The sequence below is a fragment of the Anas platyrhynchos genome, chromosome 1 (assembly GCF_047663525.1).
Source record: "Anas platyrhynchos isolate ZD024472 breed Pekin duck chromosome 1, IASCAAS_PekinDuck_T2T, whole genome shotgun sequence".
Taxonomy (NCBI): Eukaryota; Metazoa; Chordata; class Aves; order Anseriformes; family Anatidae; genus Anas; species Anas platyrhynchos.
Genome location: NC_092587.1, coordinates 14,180,058 through 14,193,012, shown reverse-complemented (window position 1 = coordinate 14,193,012; position 12,955 = coordinate 14,180,058). Strand labels below are relative to the sequence as shown.

General features: G+C 36.6%; 1 protein-coding gene across 18 annotated transcripts in view; it reads left to right on the top strand.

Annotated features, from left to right (window-relative positions):
- The window catches only part of SRPK2 (SRSF protein kinase 2), a 150,373-nt gene that overhangs the window by 112,354 nt on the left and 25,064 nt on the right, over positions 1 to 12,955 (top strand). For all 18 annotated transcript variants that reach the window (XM_038176239.2, XM_038176220.2, XM_072032498.1 and 15 more), the window contains 5 exons: positions 387 to 495; positions 994 to 1,081; positions 1,317 to 1,404; positions 6,791 to 6,897; positions 11,851 to 12,016. In XM_038176239.2, the coding sequence (XP_038032167.1) occupies positions 387 to 495; positions 994 to 1,081; positions 1,317 to 1,404; positions 6,791 to 6,897; positions 11,851 to 12,016 (558 nt within the window). The remainder of the gene's footprint in view (positions 1 to 386; positions 496 to 993; positions 1,082 to 1,316; positions 1,405 to 6,790; positions 6,898 to 11,850; positions 12,017 to 12,955) is intronic.

Below are 12,955 nucleotides of genomic sequence, written 5' to 3'. Positions count from 1 at the left end.
CCTTTATTAGTAGAAAGCAAATGGGAATTAAAACGATCTCTGTTGAGAGTCTGCATTCATCCAAAAATATGTTGACTGGAGAAAATTCAAATATGATAAAGAAATAACGCAGATCTTTCCTGTACTCTGAACAGATGGCATTACCAGAGATGAAAGCCGTAACAGAGAAGGACAGATAAACTCTACAGTACGTACAGGGCATGAGTATTTTCTCTCCAGGCCAAGTAGGGCAGTATTTTTAACATTAGAGTAAATTTTTTTTAGACTTCCTATTTATAGTACAGGACAATTTGAAAGGGAAAATTTATACTACAGGAATTAATTGAACTGAAAAATACTGTTTGTTTTCTGAATATTCTTTTTTCTACTTTTTATTTTCATTAAAGGAGGCTATCATCCAGTGAAAATTGGTGATCTTTTCAATGGCCGATATCATGTTATTAGAAAGCTAGGATGGGGACACTTCTCCACAGTCTGGCTATGCTGGGATATGCAGTAAGTAAACTATTTATATCCATTTTTTATTCTGTTTACAGTAACTTTTATTTTGCATGCATGATAAAGCTATGTAAATTTGTGCTATCCTTTTCATAATGCAGAAAAACGTCTGCATTATTATTTTGCCTTTGGTTAAGTCCATCGTTTATAAAACCTCTCAGAATATGTGTAACTGTTTTCTTTGACAAATTAGCTTTGCTTATTGAATTTACATGTTGTCTTGAATGTGTGAGAGTAAGCTAATGTTTTTATTTCTGTTGTATCATTAATGAAAAAATATAGCTCTTCTAAAGACATTAGCGTGAAGGAGATAAAATATTCAATAAATGAGGTCGTTAACACAATGTTGTTAAAAGCTGCTTTTCAGTGCTTTATAGTTTTCTGCCAGAACGCATGAAATTATGAAATATTCTATTTAACATTTCCAAATTTTCAAAATGTGTCTATTTTAGCTCAGAGCATGTTTTGAAAGTGGTTTTATTTTTTATTTTCAAGGGGAAAAAGGTTTGTTGCAATGAAAGTTGTAAAAAGTGCCCAGCATTACACAGAGACAGCCTTGGATGAAATAAAGTTACTCAAATGTGTAAGTATCGCTCACTCAGTAGTGTTCAGTACTAATCATGATAGTAGTAACAAATTAAAAAAATGTAGTGGGATATTGTTTTTAAACTTTCTACATCTTTTTTTCTAAATAGCTAATTTATTATGTTACCATGATTTCTGAAGCTCCAAAACATCGTTTCATATTGAAAGCTAAATAATTAGTATTTTAATGTGAATTCTTTCCTAAAATATCAGTGTTTGCACTCTTGGTTTAGGTTCGTGAAAGTGACCCTAATGATCCCAACAAAGATATGGTTGTACAGCTAATTGATGACTTCAAAATTTCTGGAATGAACGGAATACGTATCCTTTTGAAAATGTTGCAACTTCATTAAAAATGATTTAATGAGATAAGTAATCTCTTAGTTCTGGATATTTTTAATTAGTCTTAGTTTAAAATTGTAGTGTACAAACATCAGCATGTGTGCAGATGCAGAGTAGTCCAGTGTTTAGTGCACTCACTGGAGTAAAATAGCTTACATTTTTTAAATAATGCAAAATAATAAAAAAAAAAAAGAAAGACAATCCTGCCATGGTCTACTAGAACTGGAGAATATAAGTTTATTTAGAAATCTTCTACTGAAAAGATTTGTAGAAGGTGAGGCTTACAATAAATATGTATTACCCTTGAGTAGTAAGGAGAAAGAGTCAGTGTCATGAAGAAGCTGATTGCTATTTTCTTCTGAGAATTGTGAGGGCAGGGAGCATCACTTTCTGGTTTACGTGATCCTTTTTTGGCCACATGACCTCTATTTCTTGGCAACGGTTTTAAAGGCTTTTCTTATGTTTTGAGAGAGGGAGACAAAGTAATATGTATGTCTGAATATTGTTCTTAGGGAAAATCTGGGGTCTATGAATACATTTGACTTTTTAGTTGAACTAAAGGCAATTGTCTTTGCTAACTGTATTAGATGTTTTAGCAGCTTATTATATTACTGTCCTTTCATTTATTGTTACAACTGGTATTTATTTGTGTGATTGTGTCTTGGAGGCCTAATAACAGACCTCATTATTCATGGTATCACACTACTAAACAGAGACAGTTCTTGCTTTAGAGAGCTTAAGACTAAATTGAGTTTGGTGATGTGCCTTCAGTCTTTAGCAAATTAGGTTAAGTTACTCTTCACTAGCTCTAGTTCTTTAGGAGAGGAATCTAGGAGGTGACCTCCAGTAAGTTCGAAAGCCCATTGGAAAGCATCCTTCCAGGGAGAAGTGTGCAAACAGTTTTCATGCTACCCATCTGTTTCTTGACATCAGTTAGCCTTTGGGTTTTTTGTGAGAAAAGTGAGTATAGAGACAAGTATTCTCATTTGTGGAATGGGATTTTAACAGCTTCCCCTTTCTTCCATATTTGTTTCCTGATGATTCACTGGTCAGCTACCTTGGTAGAAAGCTACTTAAGTGTAGGTGAAGTCAGCACAGTCTGCTTTTTTTTGTGGGTTTTATCATATCATCACATTAGCATGAATTAAAAGAAACTGTACAGGTGCTAGCAGTCATTTCAAATTGACTATAAACGATTTGTGATCAAAGAAGTTGTTTAACACAATGAGGCAAAGAACCCTGGTTGGGATTTCTCAGTGCTGCTGGGCTGTATAAAATAGGTTGTCATCTATGAGCTGAGATGCTTGCTGAGAAGTACTGCATAAATATCTCTATAGTCTTAACTGTGTTCATTAAAAAATAATGTCACCAAAGCACTTCAGCTCTTCAGTTGACAACTGTGCTATTGAAGAATAATTAAAGTTATTTTTAGAAATCAGAGATTTTCGACTTACTGATTTCATCGTAAAACACTAATATGAAACAGGGAATAAGAAAATGTACTCATACTTATGTGAGGAAGTAATTCTTACCTGTTTAAGGGAGCAGTTTCCCAGTATCATTCTTATGTTACTGATGAGATTCACAGGTATGTAAACATCTGTATTAAAGGTAAAAGCTGTTTCTGAGTATGAAGAATAAATTTTGTTAGCGATAGTATATAAAAGCATATCCGAACTCTTTTGGAGATACAGCATGTAGGTTCACAAAGCCAAGAGAGGTCATGTATTAGTGTAACATGGGCTCAGATAACTTCGTGTTAGTGGATTAACACTGGATAGCTGACACTGATTTATTCTGTTTCAGTTTTACCTTAGTAGATCCTTGACTAGGTCTGTCAAAGTCCTAGTCACCAGTGAAAATATGATAGCTAATATCTTCAGCTTTGAGATTTCCTGTAAAACAGTTTGTGCATCCTGAATCACATTACTAGTTTGATCAGAATTTGGTTGCATTGGTTATTTGATCAAGTCCTTTTTTGCTTCTAGGGAAAAAAAATCTTTGGTGTATATCCTTTTGGGAGGGAGGGAAGGATCAAGTAACTGTTTTTAATGTTCTGCTGTTAGTGGTTTCCATTTAAAAAAAGCCATTGTAGTGCTACAGTGGTGTTACTGAGTTGAAGAGTTTGAGAGAGCAATTTGAGATTTTTTCATGCTGTATTGTTTCTGGCATTCTTTGGGCAAGTCACTAAATATCTGTTCCTTGCTTGTAAATTAAAACAACATATGCTTCATAGAGGTTTGATTATTGATTATGAAATACTTTTAAAAGTTAGACAAAGGAGAGGTTGATGTATCCTTTAGATGGCCAATACCACAAAATGTTGTGGAGCTTGCAAATGGGGAAGCTTGTCAAGAACCAAGTAGCACAGGGCTGTGAGTTTGCAGAGCCACTGCCGTGGCTGTGTGTCTGAAAACAATCACCCTTCTCCTAGGAGCTGTAAGAAGTGTTTATATATATGTAGATTTTAGCAATGTGTGCTATGCTACACTAGACTGATAGTATTTTATTTTTTTTAGCTACTTCTACATTTTAAGAAGACTGCAAGATTTTTTTTGAGGAAATAACAATTCCTGAACTTGGGCACTGTAGTGTTTTCAGTAAGTGTAGATTGTTACGTTTATCTGCACTGGATACTCATTAGAGCCTTAATAAATGATTGAGGGAAACATTTTTAATAAGAAACTCAGACAATCACATAATGAAACAAGTGCTCGGAGATACAAGTGAGACTATAAAGAAGGAAACATTCCTGACATGATCGTGTATTATGATAATTGTATTAAATTTATCTTCAAAGAATATACAGCATTAATTGAATGCCATAGGGCCTAAATGCTGGCAACCCAGGAGCTAGTGAGATGCATGCAGACATGCTCTGTGTTGTTACCAAAGCTTTATGTCATTTAGTTTCACTAGTCTTTAAACCTCATCAGATTTCTAAATATTCCTGTGCTGTGTTTGTAGGAAAATAGATAGTTAATGCAGGATTCTGGTCAGGAAAGAATGGTTTTTAGTACTTAATGCTGTCAGCTGATAATTGTTATGTTTATTACTCTCACTTTCACTATTCTGCTAAATTTCCCCCTTTCAGATATTCTCCAGACTCCCTTCAAAGAGCATTTCATAAGAGACATGTATGCAGCATGGGCTTCAGCTTTCTTTTTTCTGAAGAACTCTTCGGACACACTCATCTGTCAGGCACTTGGTGCTGTGGGATGATCCTGGGGCTTGCGAGGCTGGCTTCCTGATAATTGATGCACAGCTTTCCCCACGCTTTTCTTTGTGGACGTGCTGGCTTGCAGTTTACATGCTTCAAGTCACAGTAGTGAATCAGACAACTGTCACATTTTGACATATCTTCTCCAAATGCTGAGCGTCCTGCTTGTCTTTTCCCCATCCCGCTTGCCTCCCCAGTACTGAGCTTGCCTTGGGTTTGTCAGAATCCTCCTGGTGAAATGCTGGAATCTTTTCCAGGTATACCTCACTCCTCTTTCTTGTGGCTCTCTTTTTCTCTGTCTACTTCTGCCATTCCTCCTCGCATCTTCCTTCTCTGTGTCCTCCCCTTGCTTGCCTCTCAGCTGTTCACTTCCCCACATCCCTTCCTCTTCTGGTTCCTGGCAAGGCATAACAGGCCAGTAAAAACAAGGAATGGCAGGAATGTGCACTGGAGAGTCTGCAGCAGCAGTGGCCTGAAGGACTGTGGGCGGGTGTCCTAAATTTCATTTAACACTGCAGAGTCTTGCCTTTCAGAAATGTGTGTTGCTGTCTTTCTGTAGCATTGCAACTTCCCCGCGTGGGCTAAGTTAATAAGCCCTGGAGTGCTAACATGCTCTGCTCATCCTCTCTGATGGCTCTGTGCTTTATTAGTGACTTCTTGTCATCGGATGCTTGGATGGTAAAGTAAACCAAACTGTTTCCTCTTGTGAATGGAACTGAGTAGGCTGATTAACATGATTGGGAAATGACTATTCATGATCTCTTCTAATATAGGAGTTGAGGAACATCGAGTGAGAAGAATATATAGCAGCAATCAAAGTGAATCAAAATTCTTCACAAAGTACAAAGCCCAGTCTTAAGGGATTTTATCTTTCAGTCCAACTCCATCTTGGGGATGTAGATTTCAAAATTTCACATAGCTTTATTCATATGGGTTAGGTGCTTGAAAAGGATGTGTTAGACCCATAGGCAAAGTAAGTTTCATTTTTACTCAAGTTAAGACAGTGACATTAAGATCATCACCAAGAAACTGGTTAATGAAAACACTGATAAGTTAGGTAAGATTTCTCCCCTAACAGTGTGGTTCCCTATGAATGGAGAAAGAGAGGATCTAATTTCTATGAGATGTTCCTGCAGAATCCATCAGTTATTTCATTTTCTGTCGTTTGTATTGCATTATTCTGTGCAAGGTTATAGTGTCATGTAGTTCAGATTTCAACATTCTTTACAATTTCCAGTGATGGTAAGGTTATTCCCAGTTTGTGTCTAAGGGTTAAGTCAGTATTGTCAGATTGTATGATTTCTTGCTGGAACGTTATGGATGCTAAAACTTGCAATTAACTTGAATATTAGAATATTTTCTGAATAGAAAAATAACTTACCCAGGTGTATTAGGTGTAGAAGCTCTAACTTAAAGGTCCCTGAACCACAAATCACTGGAAATTTCTACATCTTGCTCTGTTCCAATACTCTTCCCTGATTATCTGCTATTGGCAGATAAGATCATGGGTCAAATGAAACTTTCTGGCATTCTATTTAATTTTTTTTTCCATATTGCTGCTTCTGAATTACAAGTTGTCTTTGCACCTAAATTCTTTGATAATTGTCGTTATCCTCTGCAGTTAAAACTGTAGGTGGTTAAGAGATCCAGTCTCTTGCTACTTTGTTGACTTTATCAAGTGTTTTTCAACTGAGCCTAGTCAGAAAGATATTTAGTGTGGTTCAGTTTTAAAACACTGTTGCTGCAGTCTTCTGTTGTTCAAACCTTCTATTCAAATCACTTAAAGTTTATTAGAAACTAGAGGTAATAGGGCAAATTAGTACTTTGAATTGTTTCAAAGAAAACAAAAATGAATTTATTTTTTTTTTTACATATAGCCATTTCAGTGTTCGCCCTAATGCTGTTGTTACATTCAGAAATAACAGACAAGAATTGCATCATTAGAATGTTTTAATTTGGGTACTGTTCTTGTACCTGTTCATATAGAATTGAAATGTAGTACCAAAGCATGTACTGTTTTTTGTTCAGTTTAGGGGGAACTTTTTTCTCACAAGATGTTTTTTGCTTTAGTCAATATGCAAAAATATGTCTGTGGTTCATCTTGTTAACAAGTTTACTTGGAAATTATCCTTAATCAAATCCCAGATGTCTGTATGGTCTTCGAAGTACTTGGACATCATCTCCTAAAATGGATAATCAAGTCCAATTATCAAGGCCTTCCCATCCGTTGTGTAAAAAGTATAATTCGACAGGTAAGATTTGGTAATGTTATAGTTTCTTTAATTTGTTTCTTCCAAAATTGTTAACCGTTTGAGGGTTAGAATGGTGATATTTCAAATGAATTCTTACCAATGGTATCTGAGATTAGATAATTTTATTGGTAAGGTTTGTAAGAGCCTTTTCCTTGGTAGCTTGCATTTCTCCTTACTGTATTATTTTTATAAAGATATCCCACTGATAAGGCAGTTTCCTGAGATGTTATAGAAAATAAAACGCTGAAACAATGAGTCTTTTTCATAGATGTAGGTGTATTCATATTCAATTGCAGTTTTAGTTAACAAAATCATCAGTATGTCACGCTTCTTAATAAGCTGTTCTGGAAATAAAACATCAGGACACTGGGAAGTAATATGTTGTTATAAAACTGAACACAAATTTTCTCTCTGAAAAAAACAGTTCTAAAAGAATCCGTTTTTGAAAACTACCTACATATATTTAAATTCTTGTGGAGTCAAAGGCCTAACCAGATGAAACAGTTCAGAACATTTCACTGGGAGACATTCTTCTAAAACATGTTCCCTTGCAGTAGCTGTGAAAACTGAATTGCTGAGAGGTTATTGTAAGGAGAAATGGTGTCTCAACAAGGCAAAATCGTACATCTCTGTGATTTTATGTATACTGTTAATCCATATGTAGTTAATACCTACCAGTGATCAAAGAAAGATTTTCAGTTTGTCACTTAAGTAATTTGTATTGCCTTTCATCAGCATTACCTCTATTTTGTTAATAAGCTGTCTATTGAAGTAGTTATTTTCTTTGAAAATTTTATTATATGTCATCTGGTGAATATCAGTCTCTCAGCTCTTTAATCAGAATTAGCCAAATGCCCTGCCTGACAAAGCTGTTAGGATGGAGCTGAAATTGTAGGTCCCTTAATTTCTGTACAACCAGGAGGCTCAGATGCTAGAAATAAGGAGTGGTACTAACGCAGGGCTGAACTGAGCTGTGTGCTAAGGAACAGGACTGTGTATTTGTATTAATATGTGCATATAAATATTCACTGCTTCTGCTATACTTCGTATTTTTCTTTGTTTGGAATGTTTTCAGTTTGGTTGCCCCATTGTCCTGGAGTTTGGCCAAAACATGGGAATTTGCAATGTACTTTCTTTATACACTGGCTTGAGCAGCAAAGCCAGGTTTAGGAGCTGCCTCCTGCAGCTCTTACCTCTGTTACAGTGCCTGTTGGCAGGAACAGGAATGGATCCAAGCTGATTCCTTTGTGAAAGGAAGGTGGGAACCTAGCAGAAGAGGACTTTCAGGTGGGGTCTTCAGGGATGGTGACCAGAACCCAGTGAGAAGGGAGATCAGCAAGGAGCTGCCTTAAGGATGGCTTTATGGGGAAGGCTCTCAGTTTTTCCTCAGACTGGGGACCTATGTCGAGTGGCTTTTACAAATGCATAAAGCACAGGAAAGAATGAGCTGGAGTTAGAAATCCATGTGCAGTTGCAGAGCCATAACCTCACTGGGAGCACAGAGCGATAGTGGGACAGCTCAGACACCTGGAGTGCAGCAACAGGCAGGTAAAGGTGCTTCCAAAAGGATGGGCAAGTACGAGTGGTTGAGCTCGTATGTACTCACATTAGTATGGGCGTAAGCAGCTGAATTAGGGCTCTGTTTTTAGCCCTTCAGGATTCTGTACAGTTTAGGGCTCCAAGTACAAGATGTTGGCTTGCTGAAGTGAGTCCAGTAGAAGGCCACCAAGAGGATCAGGGAGCTGCAGCATAGCATGTATGTGAGGACTTGGGAGAATTAGTTTGTTTAGTTTTAAGAGAAGGCTAAGAAAGGCGAAGACTTTACTGTCTTCAGCAAATAGAGAGAAAACAGAGCCAGACTCCTCGGGGCAGTGCCCAGAGATAGGATGAGGCAAGGCAGGTGAGTTGCAAATAGAGAAATTCTTATTACATATGAGGAGGAAATTACTTGCAGTGAGGGTGGTCAGGCGCTGGAATAGGTCATGGTTTGAAGCCTGCATCATGGGAAATGGTCAAAAGTGAACTGGATTGGATCTGATTTTTAAATTAGATTCAGCTTTGAAGCAGGTATGGCTGAGATGGAGAGGGTTTCAATAACACCATCTCCTTCCAACTGAAATCGCAAAACTTGTGCCATGCATGTTTTAAAAACGTGTTTATGGAATTTGAATATGAAAATTCAATTATTGCACTGGTGTTCAGGAAAAGAAACCATTTGATTTTAAAAGGTATTATAGTTCCATGCTATAATGAAAAAGAAATTTTGTATGCTACGAGTTGGAAAATATTTTTGTTCTTTTTTGAGTACTTTTGAGTACTCAGCTGGGACAAAATTAAGGTTTATTTTAAAATGCAGCAGAGAGCTGAGTTTCTTAATAAGAAATTTCATTTCAATTTTGAGCAGTTTTTTTCCCCTGAGGCAGAGTTATATGAAATGTCATGCAAGAGATGACCCTATAGAATTGAAAAAGGGCTGGCTGCCACACTTCCTTTTTTTGCAGTGAAGATGGTTGGCAGTGCAGATTTAATTCTGGAATCCTTATTTTGGGTTGTAAAATATATAGCGTCAGTCTATAAAAGGGTTTATAAAAATCTATAAAAGGATCGTGTTCTGAAACAGAAGCTAAAACCAGCATCATGTAATTGATCAATGAAAATTTTCTCTTTTGCTTTGCATCTAGAATACAGTAAATGTGTTAATGTGATGTGGCTCCCTGAACGATAAAGAGAGAGAAGAAAAGTGAATCTTAAATAGACACTGCAGATGATAACAAAGAGTTTCTTGATGTGAAACTAACCATGTGACATTTAGCAGGGAAAATGCACAGTTTTGTAATTCCCATTTCTAATTGTAATAACAGGAGCCGTCCTGTGTTTTCAGAGTCACACTAGCAGTATACATTTCTTTACTGGTGTGGTGGTATAACACACTTCCAGCTTTTATGATAAAGCAGTCTGATCCACTTTTTAAGCTAGCTAAGAGCATTCTTTCTAATTATAAAATTCTAGCAGTATGGTCGTTACAGTAAGTCAAAGAATTGATTGTGATTGTAAAAAATAATGTTTTCTGTTTTACTAAAAGGGAATCTTCAGCCAAAATGAAGGAAAAAACTGGACCCCTATTACATGAAAGGGGGAAAGGCTATCTTTATAAAGTGGGTAGCAGCAAATCTATTCTCACATAATTCCACTTGTGCACATCACGGTGGAACAGATACTTTTCCTTCTGAATGTTCATGGCTTTTCATGTACTGCAGAATCCTTTATTTTGTCCTCAGATATTTGATGGTAATTCCTAAGATGCTCTGTACCATAGCGATGAAGAGAAAAGCCTATTGTAATCAAACTTTATGTTGTTGTTGCTGCTAATGTCTTTTCTAAAGATTGCAGTCACTTAGCCACTAACTGTCTTCTTAGAATAAGCCAATCTTTCCTTAACATTTCTCACTTTGAGAAATACTGCATGTTCTTTTGATTGCTTTGGCAAATACTCCGGCATAGTTTGGATTTGCAGGGAAAAAAATCCAGGTTGTTAAGCAAGCAACAGTTTCTAGGTATACCTTTGGCAGCGATGCTGAGTCTTGCTCATGCAGTTTTTATAGATAAAGAGCATGATGGAAAGCTTTTCAGGAAGGTTGCTGTTCCAAGCTAGCTCCAGAACAGAGCCAAGCGCTTTGAAGTGTTTCTGGGTGTAAACATCATACACATGCCACTGTTTTTCTCTTACCTGAGCTGCCTGGTGTGCTGTCTGGACATACCCGTCTGGAACTAGCTCAGAACTGGGCAGTACTCATACCTTTGTATTCTGTTACTGCTATTTTGAACCAACACACTTTGCTTTTGAAGTTCACCCTAGCTAGTTTGGTCTTAAGGGATCCTGAGAGCAGGGAGGTTAGCATGTGCTGATTTATTTCTGCAATATCTGGAAAGGCAGGCTGTTCCTGTAGCTGAGGCTGGAGGTCTGCTTCCTGCTGCAGAACATTCTTTAAAAATTCAAAGAATTCTTTTACATGGGGTCAGTTAGGTTTCTGGGTTTTTCTTTCTCGCTGATTTTTTTCCTATTTATTTATGGAGCCTATTTTAGCAATAGCTTGGCTTACCCTCTTATCTTATCCTGTACTGATTAATTGCAGTAATTGACTTGTGAAAGTAATTGTGAAAGTCAATTACTTTTTTCAAGGCTTTTATATTATACCTAGGTCTCATCTAAAATACTTTTAAAACCACATAAGCTGTTGTATTTCTGTTCTAGTCAGAATCAGAGACAGTTCATTGTGTAAAAATTCTTTTTATTTTAGTCCCAGAAGTCGTTTTTAAGACTTTGGATATGCAGGTTTGATATGATCGAGCAGAATTTGCCTCCAGAGAATATGAAAGACTAGTGGAAAAATCCATGTAGCAAATACAGGTAGACAAGTCCTTATGTGACATCTTGATCATATTAAAAGCTGAATTACTATTGCACTTCTAAGGAAAGTTATAGTAAACATTTAATCCAAACATTCCCCTTCCTGCTTTTTACAATAATCAATTGTTATTTATTAAGGTTATTCACAACGCAGATTTCAGTTATAGTATATAGTACTTGTGGTGGGTTTTTTGAATAACATTTTAAATAATAAACTAGTGAGAATCAGCCTTTCTGACTGAGCAGCCTGAATCTGTTTTCCAAGGAAGACCTATTGAGGTTTTTTTCACGTGTGTGCTGATCAACAGAAAAGCACTTGGGAAATAGAAGGTCTGAGAGCAGCTTGTCGTCATCAAGACCATTCAGCCAGCCAATACCTAACTTATGGACATCTCTGGAATTGGGTTTATGAGCTAAATAAATTATCCTGGCAGGCCACGCATGGACTGCTGGCAATAGTTCGAACATCTCTTTACTAACAGTAAATACATTTAACTTGCTCTGGCTAATAAAAATAAATTTCCAAAAATTCCTTTTGCAATTAGGTACTTCAAGGTTTAGATTATCTCCACAGCAAGTGCAAGATCATTCATACAGATATTAAGCCAGAAAACATTCTGATGTGCGTGGATGATGCCTATGTTCGTCGAATGGCTGCTGAAGCTACTGAGTGGCAGAAAGCTGGTGCTCCTCCTCCCTCTGGCTCAGCAGGTATGATAGTATGTTTAAATGCAATTCAGTAAATTTGTCTCTATAAATTAATGCCAACAGTTTTATTTAATGAATATTAACGTTGTAAAGAATTGCATCTGAAAATGTACCTCTAGTTCATTCTTATTGATGCTCTGGAAAGCTCAGAAGGAGTGCTTTCTTCTCAGTTTTGTGTGTTCAGGTTTTTGGAGTCCCTGATTTATTGGAACAAAGACTCACTTTGCAACCTTTAATGAGGTTTATCTGCAGTGGAGCTTTGCATTTTTAACGATGGCAATAATTAATAACCTTATCTAACTTACAAGTCTAATTCTGTTAGAATTTCATCAGTGTGCATTTGAAATTACCTACCTTCTAGTTGGCTATAACTTTATTCTCAGAATGCAGTGACAAATATTATGGTCCATTTTTTCATTCTTGATAATAGAATTTTTTGTACCTGACTGAATTTGTGATCAGCTCTTATTCCTAGCTCTCTGTATGTGAAATACTTTGTTAAACTTGCCAAGAACTGTGAAGGGAACAGTATGTTACGTTCAGCTAGGAGAAACCAAAATAAAGGACCTCACAGCCATCGGTAAAGACAAACAAAAAGGAAACGTGGCTTTTCCAGTGATCTTTAGTGGCATGGTTGCCATTTATTTGGTAATCCAGCACATCAGCTGCAGGCAGTGGAGAAATAACAACATTTAAAGATCTTTGTAATGTTGTTGGAAAATACATTATAGATTAAAATCATTGAGATATAGTAAAAATACCTTCTATATCAGGAACAATTGTGGTCAAAGCCATAATTTTTTCCACTGTAGCCAATTATTTACAGACTTTTAAGATTTCCTAAAGCACTTTCTTTTCAACATCATTTGTTAGACTGTCTTTGACTGAATGTGATTTTTTTGTCGAGCTAAAAATGATTGTGCTGTTTCACAGTATTATATG